The sequence below is a fragment of the Paramormyrops kingsleyae genome, chromosome 9 (genome assembly GCF_048594095.1).
Source record: "Paramormyrops kingsleyae isolate MSU_618 chromosome 9, PKINGS_0.4, whole genome shotgun sequence".
NCBI classification, from domain to species: domain Eukaryota; kingdom Metazoa; phylum Chordata; class Actinopteri; order Osteoglossiformes; family Mormyridae; genus Paramormyrops; species Paramormyrops kingsleyae.
In genome coordinates, this window is record NC_132805.1 from 16,410,249 (window position 1) to 16,423,898 (window position 13,650).

Below are 13,650 nucleotides of genomic sequence, written 5' to 3' on the forward strand. Positions count from 1 at the left end.
GCTCAGACGAAGACCTGTCTGCTCTGCAATCTCCATGCAATGTCAACGAACCTGTCTTTGTGACATGTCTGTTGAAAAGGCCAAAAGATGCGAAAGGGCTTGATCAGTCAATAAAAATGAAACAAAAAGGTCTAGTCCCATACAGAAACTGGCAATAGCTGGACATTGAAGCAATCATATAACAGAGCAACACCAGTGCAACTACAACATGCTCCTCAGCTGAGGAAAGAAACTAGAGTATGTGAAGGAAATCCACAGGAACAGAGGGAGAGCACACAACAGAGGCAGAATTCAAACCCCCAGCCTTAGGTACCAGAGGTTACTGTACTGCCCACTGAGCCGTTGTACCACATGCTTTAATTAATCTGGCATCATTAACGAACCCTTGCTCTATTCACTTCATTAACTTCCTCATTCTAATGCTCTGCTGCCCTTATGCTTCCTGTGAGTCCTATAGCTTCTCACCTCATTGATGCTTTTCATTCGCCTTTCTTCCAGATCGAGTTTGGCACGCACAAAGTTGGCATGCTCACTGTCATCACTTGGCATCTCGAAATACACATCTACCCCGTCGGTCGGCCGTGGTGTCGGAACTGAAAGATAGTTTGGCGCATGAAAATGGTGAGTAGTGAAGATCTTGCCAATATAAGCTACTTAACCTGAACAAGAATAAGTGACAAGAAGTTCCAGCCACTCAAGGGTCAGAAATTGCTTTTCCTTTTTGGTCTTTTTTTCGCAAACTACAGAGGCTAATGTAAGACTGGAGGTGAATCACTGGAAGAAGAAGAATGAAAACTCAGGGACAGGCAATTAGATTCAAGAAGATGGTTGGTGAAAGCGCTTGAAATTGGGATGAATGATGGAATGGATAATGTGTGCTTTGTATTTGACTTCCTGTCTGCTTAACACTTGGACAAGAAAGCATCTTTTTAAAAAACAAACTTGGGAGTATGGCAAAGTTAATCTACAGCCTATGAATGTGAATAGCACTCACAGCTGTCTCCTCTCGTTAGGGGGGCAGTTGTGGCAGAGCCTCGGCTGGCCTGGCCACTCTTTTCATAGTAGAAGGAGTCCATGTAGTCTGAGGCCTGGAAGGTACCAGAGTCAATGGAGTACTCATATTCCTCTCCATCTTTCACTCCTTCTTCCTCTTCCTCCTGCTCCTCCACCCGCCCATCCTCTTTATTGATGTCCTCATCGTACACTTCAGCCTCAGTGGAAGGGCTAGGGCTGGGAGGACTCAGTTTGGCCCTAAAATTGTGAAGACATAACGTTACTGATATCAACCTCATCATTCTAATTAATCGTCCATTTTAACCAAAGTCATACTAGTCATGTTTTTATTGTCATTGTACAGGTGGCATATCCTACCTTGCTTTCCCATGTGAGACACACACACACACACACACACACACACACACATACAGGTAAAAGCCAAGATTACAGTTAAGGGTCCTTCTCAGGGGTCCAATGCTAATAATTATGGCCATGGGATTCTGGACACAGACGCAAATTCATAACCCGCATCCATTAAGCAAAAAGAGGCCACAGAAACGCGCCTGCTGCTGATCCAGTTGGTAGCTAGCGGTGCCTGAGTTTGGTAGCCAAGCTGTAGGGTGTCCCCAGCGGCCTCGCCAATCCCGCTGGAGCTGGTCCTCCCTGGACAGCAGACATACTCCACCCCACGGAAGTGGTCACCACAAGGCATGAGCATGCCATAGCTGTGCAGCTCCAGCCTGTCTGCTGTGCAAGCCTGCACAGAAACAGCAGTTAGCATGGAAAATATCCATCCATCTATCCATCCATCCACCCACCCACCCACATTGTATCACTGTTTATCCATTACACTGTTGCAAAGAAACCAGAGTCATGCCAGGAAGGACAGAGCATGAGGTTAATTTAGAAAGAGTACATCCTTTCTTAAATAAGCAGGGAGACAGAGAAATAAAAGTGTGACACGGAGATGAAGGGAGACCAAGGTGGACTGTGTATTTAGTAGGCCTACGCTGCCATGCTAAGTGTCTAGGCTGCGCCCAGCTGTACTGTGGGCCGTCTGGGCAGGCTGGGCCCACCTCCTTGGCGATGTTGTGCCAGTACACGGAGCTTTCGCAGGTTTCCATCTGTTCCTGGCGTAGGAATCGACAGCGGTCGGATACCAGCAGAGCCTCACTCACAAACTCTCTCACTGGCGGGGGGAAGAAAGAAAGACCAGGAGAAGGAAGAAAATTCCAATGAAGTCACTAAGATCCTAAACCAATTTCTGAAATTTACACTGATGTTGCCAAACTCATTGACTATTAAAAAGTCAAAGATGTAACCGGATTTTAGGTTATAATGTAATTAATCTATCCCTTCAATTTAAAATGAAAAATAATATAAATCAATTTCTTTCAGAGAGGAAATTAACACAATAATATTTGTGTGGTAAAGAGTAATATTTCCAGTGGCTGAACAGCTTCAAGTTTGAACTGGAATCAATGGAAACACACGATCACTACAACAGCTTTGATGCTCCAATCTCAGCCTATTTCATCCTACTGTATGTGCAGTTTGTTGGTTTTATTTATTCACAGAGCTTGTATTCGGTGTAGATATTTCAAAGCCAGTGGAACAGCAAGGCACAGTGTATTGCAGTGAAATGTCAGCTGCACCAGCCTGCTGCTGCTCAGCACTGAATTTAACCTCCATTTTTCCGGAAGTAACGTTTGGCTGCACCAGGGGCATCAGAAGCATTTTAAATGTGGGGGTGGGGGGGACACACTGGCATAAAACTAATATTTTATGTTAAATGTGGGGTTCCAAATGAATAATTATGAAATGTGAGGGGAACACGGCCCCTCAGATTTAATGGTGGCAACCGACGCATCGCGGCAGCAGACACAGAGACTTGCTTGCCAGGGAAATCACGGTCTTTATTAACAGTCCTTAACCCTTGTATTGTTGTTGTTGTTATTGATGTTGTATGTTGTTGTTGATGTTAATAGTTGCATTTCCCTATTGTCGCGCGTGTATTTGCCCGTGTCTTGTGTGTACCCGTGGCCTGTGGCCTGTACTACGAAGCAGGGTTACTGGCTTATCGGGGTAACTTGCTGGATTTAAGGTAGTCTGGGCAAAATGTAAGTGAGCGAATATGAAGTCCATTTAAACTGTGGTACCTTAAATCTGACAAGTTACCCCGATAAGCCAGTTACCCCGCTTCGTAGTACAGGCCACTCACTTACATTTTGCCCAGACGACCTTAAATCCAGCAAGTTACCCCGATAAGCCAGTAACCCCGCTTCGTAGTACAGGCCACCGGTCCAATCCATTTGTGTATTTAGGTTCGATGCTCGTTTGTTGTCTGTTGTGGTCCTTCTATTTACAACCGCATGCAGGGCATGCTGGGACGTGTCGGTGTCGGTGTCGGTGCTACACTAGTATAAAAAAGGAATCTGGTCGAGATATCTGTTCATCAACCAAATTTTGTACGCGAACCAATGCATTTTTTTCCACAAAACTTTTGGTCGTGAACCGAATTGTTTGTTGTCCATAATGTTCGTGAACCGCAGGCACCACTGTATAAGTTTTTATTATTTATTTTATTTCGTTTGAGTTACAAAGTTTTGAGTCGCTTTCCAGTAACCCTGTTTTTCCCATTGGATATGTGTATTTTAGTATGCAATCTTAGTGAATGCGAGGTTTTTCAGGAACGCGTTAGTCATGTTGGAGCAAGACTGACTGTAGGATTTTTGAAAACAGGTAGGACAGGTTGAAGCAGTCTTAATCTTTTTAATTTTGTTGTCCCATTTTTATGATTTTACTACCAAAGGACACTGATTAAAAACTTTCAAATACTCTTTTCAAATTTTACTTTGACCATTGATGGGTTGTGACGTACGCTACCTGCAGAATTAAAAACATGTTCCAAGAGGGGGCGACAAAGAACAATATTTGTTGCACTTAATGTCAATTCTGCTTGCAAGAAGCTATGCAGCAGGAGCATGTCTAAAGCAGACAACCTTAATATGGTATACTACTACTACTTCTGCTACTACTACTACTACTACTACTACTACTAGTAGTAGTAGTAGTAGTAGTAGTAATAATAATAATAATAATAATAAATTGACAGATGTAAATTGACTAAGATGAGGATGGCAGCTACTTACCTAGACATCGGTATGGCATGACAATGAAGGGATGAGTTTGACAGTGTCCCCAGCCTTTCTTACACCAGGCAGGAATAGTCACAGGGTTTAAAGACTCTTCCACACGTGAAATCTGCAAAGCTGGATACATCTGGACACACAGACAGGGAAGGCAGTTAGGAGTGGAGTAAGGGATGAGATGGGAGGTCAAAAAAATAGAGGAAGAGTGGAGAAGAAGAAGCAGGGAGATAAGGGAAAAGAAAAGGGAAGATACACCAGCCAAGAAAAAGCACTAAGAAGGTGGCGGGTGTCATTTAACTCCACAAAACTGCAGGTAAATAAATGCCTTTCGTCTATGGAAAGCCTTGTGATGATTTATTTAAAAATAGAGAAATTGAAATTGTAAAGAACATATGACAGAATTTATAAATTGCAGTGTTAGCGCTACAGTTTAGCACTACTTTCCTGCAAAATCTTCTTTCACCACAAGATGGCATAGTTTGCCTCAGTAAACACAGTGCCTATTATTGTTTATTTAGGAGAGGAGTAACTTCAGATGCAGGATTTTGCGTTATTCTGACATTGATGGATGGGGACATACTTTATGATATGGGCTAGAGAGAAATTTAGGTGACTGGGGAGATATCAGTGTCAGGCAGAGAGCAGAAAACAGACGGAGCAAGGATGTTTCTTTTTGTGCCCCGTAACATAGTTGTATAAAAATTAGTCCTATTTGAAAAGAAAGAGGAAAGACCAAACTTAGCATTCATTACAATACATTTTGTTTTCTTTCATTTCATAAAAAGGGTGTGTTGTGCAGTATATTATGTGCGGTATATGATATAACATCTTAATGGGAGTAAACATTGATTACAAAAATGAAAAAAAAATTGCTTTCAGCCCTTTTAATTGGTGTCAGGGTGTGTCATGCTGATTGTACCCAATGACTTAAGAGTAGCATCACACTTTATTACCTACCTGCGGTTGCATTTGGACAATAAGTGTACTTCTTTTAATAAGTTCTGTATGAATGCCTCAGATGTATGTAAAAAGGAAATTATGAAATAGTTGTGCATGTCATGGAACTTATTTGATAGAAGTGAAGGGTGTGTAAAGTATTGCACAATCCCATTGTGGGGCTGTGCTTCTTGAGTGCATTAGCAATGGTGGAATGACACACACATTTCAGGAAAAGAACGTTGTGTACAGAAGAAGATAAGCCTCCCTTTGTACAGTGCTGTTGTTATGTACAGGCATTTCACACGCATGGAGCTGTACCTCCTGGCAGTATGACAGGATCTGGCTGGGCTCCGTGAAGCAACCCTGCCTGCCCTGGGGGTCAGGCTCCCATTGGCTACTTTCCAGGTTCATGTGCAGAATCTGGCGCCCACAGAACATTGCGATCTGCGGTTCAGCTGCTTGGGGGCCTGGTTCATTCACCTCAGCCATGGATAGAGCCTGGAATGAGATGAGAAGGAGAAGGGGGGAGAGTGGGAGAGTTAACATTACCATTGTAATACAGGCTGAGAAAAATCAGGCTAGCTAGTTGGCTTGTTATTGACTTTGACTGGGTTGATTACAGTATCATTATATTATTGGCTCAAAATATGAGCCAAAAAATGTCACTTTGCAAGGAAAACCTGGGTAAAGATCAAAGGACCAGTCAACTAGGCCACCTCAAAACAATGAAAAATTAAACAGCCATAGTTTGAAATCGATGGAGCCTATAAAGAGACAGATTTGGAAAATAGACTATTTTAATTTAAAGAGCCCTGCATTCACTTACAATTGTTTTGAATTACTTCACAAAACTTTTGTATCCCCTTGCAGCTACTTTTGTGTATCCTCACACTCCTGTCTTGTAATCTATATATGCTAAGCACTCATGCATTTCAACAGCAACAAATCCATTGGTAATGGATGACCTTATTGATTTTTACTTTGAATTTGGCCTAAAATGCACAAATATAGTGTTATGGCTTAATTCACATAGATGTTATTATGAAAGTTTTGCAAGGGAATGCAAAATTGTGTCAAAATTATACATAGCAAGTCTGTCCCCTTGGGGGCTATGTAGAAATCAGTATGTCTGTGCCAAAACCCTGCAATGACACAAGTGTGACACTGACTGGCCCACTGACATTAATGGCCCGCTAATGATTTTAAGTGTCAGGCTTGGGAAAGAGGTTAGGCAGCCCATGATCGGCATGGCCCTCACATCTGCACCCCTAGACATCCCCCGGCCCAGCCCCATTCCCAGCCCCTCCCCCAGCAGCTCACACACCACTATTGATCCATGCATCTCCAAGCTCTGTTTTCAGGAGCACTCCAGGGACCCCAGGATAGAACAAATACCAGCATGTCAGGATGGTGTGCGGCAGGTGTTAAGACAAGCTCTTTGAACGCTGGGCCACTACAGCACATTAACACTATGCATAGGGAGGTGGGGCTAAAAGGGGGACTGAAACACATTAGTCCAGCAGAGAAAAAATACCAATTAACAGACCATGTATCACACACGATGTTCCTTTTGACACGAAATACAATTTATAATCAAATCATCAAGTACATTTCAGAAGTAAAGAAGCAAGGTATGGTTCAAGGGCTGCAAAAAAACATTGTTTTGATCGTTGATTAATCATGTGATCAAGAAATCAACTACTTGATTAGTTGGACCAAAGCACAGGGTTTAAAAAAAAAGTGCAAATGCTTTTTTAAAAACGCCTCAAGAGGTATTTTTTCAGTTGTAAAAACACTTTACACAGTGTAGAGATCTGTATTTAAAGTGACAAAGTGGCATAGAAACAATGATCCACTGTCTCCACCATATTTAGCTTGCTAATGATTGCAATGTTACAACGGCATTTTGAAACCTGGCTTATAAAATTTGCCAAATGTATTACTGTGATACCACTCAAGCCTACTAACAAATTTAAAACAGTTCATAGAGGTTTACCCATTTCACTACACTGCTTGAATTTGGCTTGGTTGCAATACATTTGCCCTTTGCTGGTCTGCCACTGCTGTACGCATACACCGACCGCGATCATCTGTGTCCACAGACAAATGCAGTATGTACACAAGAGTCTGGACGTTGTGTACAGAATGTACAGTAACAGCATATGGAAAAGGGAAACCAGGCTTAAAATATCAACATTAAGACTGGTAGGTGGTGATGTGATTATATGCAATTTACACAGCAAACCACAAAAATGCAACCAATCAATGACAAAATTCATTGGCAAGTATTTTTTATCAAGGCTATTGATTAGTTGTTGTAGTCCCAGTTATTAGTGACTGACCTGAGTCAAAAAGGCAAAAACTTAAAAGTTGGATCAAAGGGTTTGTGAAATTGCTGTGAAATACTCTGTTGAGTTCTGTTTTATATTCAAATGAAGGAAAACATGCGTGTTCAGACAGATGGACAGACATTCAAGTAACCAATTAGATTCCAGACACTCCACAGCATGACGCGAGTCATGTCTGATCAAAGGAGGTCTTACACTGGTTGTCTGACATGAAAGCTTTAGAAGTCCTAATTAAAATGTATAAGGAAAACAAAAATATAAAATACGTATATAAATATGCAATAAATGTAACATACTCTTTTCTGGTATTTGAGTTTGCTTGGATGGTATAGAACAACAGAAGAATCTCTTGAATTAACATAAAGGCCTCAAGCTTGTTCAGGCGGGTCCCAATCAATGCACTGAGAATTCATGCTGAATCTAAGGTAAAGACCTTGGTATTCAACATAATCAATCCTTGGTTGGTGATTTTTCTGTTCAGCTCCACAATCCTGACTTCTATGCCAAGAAATACTTAAACATTGGAATATTAAGGTATTTTACCATAATTTTTACAGCTGAAGCAACTAGATACACTGAATGCAGACCCTTCACATCACTGTACTTAGGTTGATGTAAAGCTTGCTTTCTCAAGAGTGGTTGCTCTGGGCTGTCAAAATGATACAGGCCAAGACTGAATGGACCTGCCTCTTTGACTTGGGAAGGTCAACGCCACAAGAAAGACTTCCGGACATTTGAGAAGATAACCTGCCAGCCCTCTCTGTCCCACAGCTGAAACACCCTGGTGCCCCCACCTCCGCCCTGTCAAAAATCAATGCTATGCGCTTGCAACTGTATCATAGCGCTCCTCCGATCGATAGCGAAACCATCTCAGTATCTCTCAAGCCGTGGGCCTAAAGCTACAAAGTAGACAGGGAGGGATGAGCAGTGATATAAATCCTTGACTCAGATTTAATGCAGGATTAGATTAAAACTTCAGGCCTCCAAGATAGCTGTGATGAACAAAGACAACCCTTCATGGTGGTTCTTTTTTTAAGCTGCATAATTCTGCTTGTAGCCAATCAAGCGCCTGTTTTGACCCAGTTTGGGAACAATCGGCTCTTCTTCACACTGACCCCGCCATCAACACCATTGTGATTTGCAGCAATGGGGCTGCAAACTTCTTCTCCAACACACCCCTCCCACCAGGCCATGACAGGCCCACTGTTCAAGTGCTGTGCAAATCTAACATGCTATGCCTTGCCTAAGCAGTTGAAAGATGGATGGATGGATGGATGATTAGAGCACTATGGCAGCATTGTTTAGGTAAACAATCTGGATCTAAACTGATAATATGGTATTTTAATTTGAGTTTTGTATAAGTATCTTGGAGTTGTACTAGTATCTGAAAACAGAAAAGAAAGCACATTAAAATTGAAAAGTAATCCTCCATATCCTGTTGTCATGCTGTTGTTAGTATTTAATACTTTAAGATAAAGCCTTAAATTCAGATTCCCACTGGAGATTTCTGCACATCAAGCAAGAAAATAGAACAGAAAAAAAATCAGGAAAGACCAATAAGGGAATGGAAAACAATGAGATGTGTAATTGACAGGAAGTTTGAGGGTATATGGGAACTTAGAGAAGGAGACCATTTCCAGCTGATAAAAATATATGATCCCATATATATATGTGTGTATGTGTGTGTGTTATTTATTTATTTATACATTTATTACATTGTGTCCCCATTATGTGATAAAAACCTGTTATTTTGATGTGGGATCCATTTTTATCAGTTCCCTACAAGCGGAAATTCAATTTTGAAAATCTGTCTGAAATCAAAAACCAAAGTCTCATATTTTATTTGGTTACTCATGGTTAAGGTTAGGGCTGGGTAGGGGTTAAGGTTGTTGCTGTTGGGATTAGTGTCAGTGTTTTATTTTATATATGTCATATCAGTAATATATACAGTGGTACCTTGGTTTACGAGCATAATTTCTTCCGGAAACATGCTTGTAATCCAAAGCACTCGTATATCAAAGCGAATTTTCCCATTAGAAATAATGGAAACTCATATGATCCGTTCCACAACTCAAAAATATTCCTATAAAAATTATTAATACAAAATATAAAGTAAAAATACACAAAACACATTAACCTGCACTTTACCTTTGAAAAGAATCGTGGATGGTGTGAGGGAGATGAGAGAGGAGAAGAGGAGGGTTATTTTGTAGGATGACTTTCACTATAATTAATGGAATCACTGCTATCTGTTGGCTCACTGGAATCTTTCTCTGTTTGTGCGACTTTAACAAGGAACCCATCCAATGACAGCCTCTTTTGCCTACTTTTCGATTTCGCAAAAATGTGGACATTGCATTGTCATTAAATAGATTCATCGCGCGCACTGCTACACCCTTATTCAGGTGGTGCTTTTCTACTAAATTTTGACTATACGAGTGAGGCATGCTGACTGAGACCGAGCATGGGAGACGATTACCCACAATTCCGCAGCCGAGCGCACGTAAAAACAAGAAAAACAAGGAGCGCATGTGTGCCCTATGATTTTTGATGATACTTGGCACTCGTAAACCAGGACTTGCTTGGTTTACAAGTCAAAATTTATTAAAAATCTTTGCTCGTCTTGCGGAACACTCGTAAACCGCGTTACTCATAATCCGAGGTTCCACTGTAATTCTTTCATATACTTTGCGTAGTAAATCGTCATCACGCCTTCCCAGATCTTCGTAAAATTATTATATTTTCTCCGATCTACATATTATAGCCAGCTGAGTTCGAAGTGGTGAGGACATTTTGCACTGCTCGGTAAGCACAGTTACAAGTAGTGGAGAGTGAAGGGCAGACAACTGCAGAGCCAAATTTGGGTGAGGGTGAAGACTATTGCTACAGAACTGAACAATATTGTGATATTAGTCAGCTTTGCGCTGTTACATGTCCGAGTGATTTAAAACCCCCGAAATTGTATTTCTTTACTTTTTGTAAGTACTTGAAGTTTTGTTTTTGTGTTAAATGCGTATATACCGAAATTACATTAAAATCATATCTGAAACCCTATTCTCTATGCATTGGGACTCTTTGGAAATCTTGGGTCAGACATTTAGAATAAAATGGCTTTTTGCTTTAAAAAGGTTGCCGACTTCTGATCTATACTTAGTTATATGTAATATTTAGCAGGTCAACGTGCTGATCTGTTGTTGGGCTTGAGTTTTTCTTAAGTGATGAAGGTTTCTGACTACCTTTGGACAATCTTTGTGGTTGTTTATTGTTGGTAAATGAATTCCAATAATAAATGCATGCATTTGCAAAAAGCTTTATATATATACTGTATATATGACATTGTGGGGACCAAATGCCCCAAAGTATGATAAAAGAAGACCTGTTATTTTGACATTATGGGGATCACCTTTTCGGTCCCAACAAGAGGAAATTAAAATTAAATTTATAACTATTTTTGAGTTTAAGTTTACAGGCCAGTATTTTAGCGTAATCTAGTCTATTTTATTCTTCTATTCAAAAACTAAACAAATAATTGTACCACTAATGTGGTCTTAACAGGGCTACAATGATAAGAAGATGATTCACTGCTTATATGACTAATTTGTGGTTCATACTGTTTTTTGAAAGATAATGAACATTTCTTGACAAATACAGAAATCAGCATGAAAGAGCTTTCTGTTTTCCCCCAGTGTTGACTCAGCTGAACAATTAAACTAGACCCCAGTAAACAATGGGTGAACAATGGGTGAACAAGGTTGGCTTAGAAATGCACACCCGCCTCCCCCCCAGAAGACACCGGCATATTAGACCTCTGTGCTGAAGGAGCTAGGCAAGCAGACAAGGGAAGCCTTGACAGCCACACACTGCAATGCCAATCTCATCATTAATAGTTGGCTGCTGACACAAGCTTTGATGCATTGATTGGTTTCCACTTCCCCTCCGTGCTCCCAGCAGACCAACCCCCCCCGGCCCATCCTCTGTTTTTCCATGTATGTCATCTCGCTGCTTATTGAGGCAGCCTCTACTTCACTGGGCTTGTGTTTTCCCTCGCACCCCTCTATGACGAATCGCTATGCATCAGAGCCCAGCAGAGCAGGGCAAGTTTACTGACCAAACATAATGCCTTATTCTCCCAAGATCCACTCGCACCCTGAACTCAGTATATGTAGGATGTGCATTTGCACTTCCTTCCGCATAGTACAGTGCTGCCAAATTAAATATTCAACACCTGTCTTTCTTTTCAGGATGACTTCATGAAATGAAATGATGCAACCTCCTAATGCAGGAAGGCTTAGGAGCAGGAAACATGGGAGGGGCTCCTTTACAGTTCATCAACACTTTGCTGTCTGAGCATGATGCGACACAGCCTAGTCCTATTAACACCCCACTTAGTTGACACCCATTCATTTACCTGTCCAACCCTCTTCCATAAATGCACACTAGTACAGGGTCTTAGTGACTTAACAATACACTACAAAGTCACATAGCAAATCTCCTTTGAAGGATCACCAACTGCAATGTGTCTCACAGCAAAGACAACTGCAGATGGATGTTAGCACAGTGATGCTAAATTTATGAAGGCCTGACTTAGGTCTGCTCAGATCCCCAAAACCTCTTGACACCAGCAAAGTCAGGGCTGAATCCAGCATGCAGTGGAAATGTTTATTAATAACCCTGACGGGCTGCTTATGCATGTAGCTCTCAGCAGCACAGATGGTCTGCTGGCGGGAGTGCCTGCTACACTGACCCGCCCTCTCTGCTGATTGCAGCAGTCCCTAGACCTTCACACAGGCCTTGCTTGCATTTCTGTCCTGCGCAGTCCCCATAGGTTTATGTGCAACTGTGTCTGTCGTCTGGATCATCAAAAGTTTTACGGGCATTTATCACTGTCATCACAATAATTATGCATTAATTCTTTTACCGTTTTTCATTTATGTGTCTGTCAAGGGCTCTGATGGATACTGTCTTTGTTGGCACATGAGTCTTTGATGGTGTTTACGGTTGCTTTAAATTACAATATGTATTCATCTGCTGATAACTAATTATATCATTAATGGAACATTATAGCTGCTGACCCGAAACATAGGATTACCATACATCTGGGTTTCCCCAGACATGTCCTCTTTTTGAGCCCTTGTCAGGATGTCCAGGCAGTTTTTCAAAAATCACTGGTTTGTCCGGGTTTAGTGTTGCAACCTATATGACCGAGTGTTGCAACTTACAGTGGAGTACCAAGTGAAGGACAAGGCACCAAATTTCAACATATGGCAGCCACTGAGTATCATCACACAACATTTGCAAGGCTTCTGCACATTTACTTTAAAAATCCCTACATGTCACGCTGTGCATGATTGATGTCAACTTCCAGAAACCACTGGCATGTTGACACTTTGTTTTCGAGTGAACTGTGAATTGCATTGTTTGCTTAAAGTTTAACAAACATTAGCTTAGTATCCGTAAGTCTGATTATAGGATTTGTAAAAGAAAAGTTAACTGTAAGGTTACCATACGTCCACGTTTCCCCAGATGCAAATTTTCATTTTACAAGGTGCTGCAAAGGGGAAATTCATGAATATTCATAAGAGAAATGCTACCTGATTAGTTGATGAATGTGAAAATTCATTAATGTTCTGATCCCTGGACACATCTTATTTTTCGTCTCACCAGATATGGTAACCCTACCCAAACAGGAATTTGCCTAAGGTTTGTAGATCTAAGTTGCCTAGAAGATCAAAATAATTCCAAAACAGAAAATGACAATTAATGATGAATTGGTGCTGATAAACTGATGACTGAAATAGCAGGAGAATTTAAAATATCATGACCCCCTCACCCTCTGACCATTAACCAAAATATTGAATTGGTTGACTGGGCTGGCTGTTAATCAATGCATTTTACCCTAATTGTTTCAGCAAAACCCAGCTGTTTGAACAGACAGCAGATGGACTATAATCATTCTGATACCCTAGAGGTCATTCAGAAAAATGGCACTGGTGAAAAGCACTTTCATGCGAAGAATGCTTGCAGAAATGAAGCACTGAATAATTTTTTAAGAGAAGTATAAAATGAGCACTGCTTCATATTTGTATTTGTATCGTCCACTACAACAGAAGCACATTTTTCTTAGCTGACAGCTGGATACATCCATTTATTGAACTCTTCAGAAGGTGCTAGATCACAGTGTCACAGTACAGGCTTTAACCCTAGTCCAAGTTTGA

At 41.1% G+C, this 13,650-nt stretch overlaps 1 protein-coding gene and 1 long non-coding RNA gene across 2 annotated transcripts in view; one reads left to right on the forward strand and one right to left on the reverse strand.

The window, feature by feature from the left end:
- aplp1 (amyloid beta (A4) precursor-like protein 1) overlaps positions 1 to 13,650 on the reverse strand; it is a 31,670-nt gene that overhangs the window by 7,127 nt on the left and 10,893 nt on the right. Inside the window, exons 2-7 of the mRNA XM_072716444.1 lie at positions 5,406 to 5,585; positions 4,149 to 4,278; positions 2,073 to 2,185; positions 1,560 to 1,753; positions 995 to 1,251; positions 466 to 593 (exon numbers count right to left, since the gene is read on the reverse strand). Coding sequence (XP_072572545.1) covers positions 466 to 593; positions 995 to 1,251; positions 1,560 to 1,753; positions 2,073 to 2,185; positions 4,149 to 4,278; positions 5,406 to 5,585 — 1,002 coding nt within the window. The remainder of the gene's footprint in view (positions 1 to 465; positions 594 to 994; positions 1,252 to 1,559; positions 1,754 to 2,072; positions 2,186 to 4,148; positions 4,279 to 5,405; positions 5,586 to 13,650) is intronic.
- On the forward strand, positions 492 to 2,624 carry LOC140592630 (uncharacterized). Its single transcript, XR_011992994.1, has 2 exons — positions 492 to 621; positions 747 to 2,624. It is a non-coding gene; the product is annotated as an uncharacterized lncRNA (long non-coding RNA).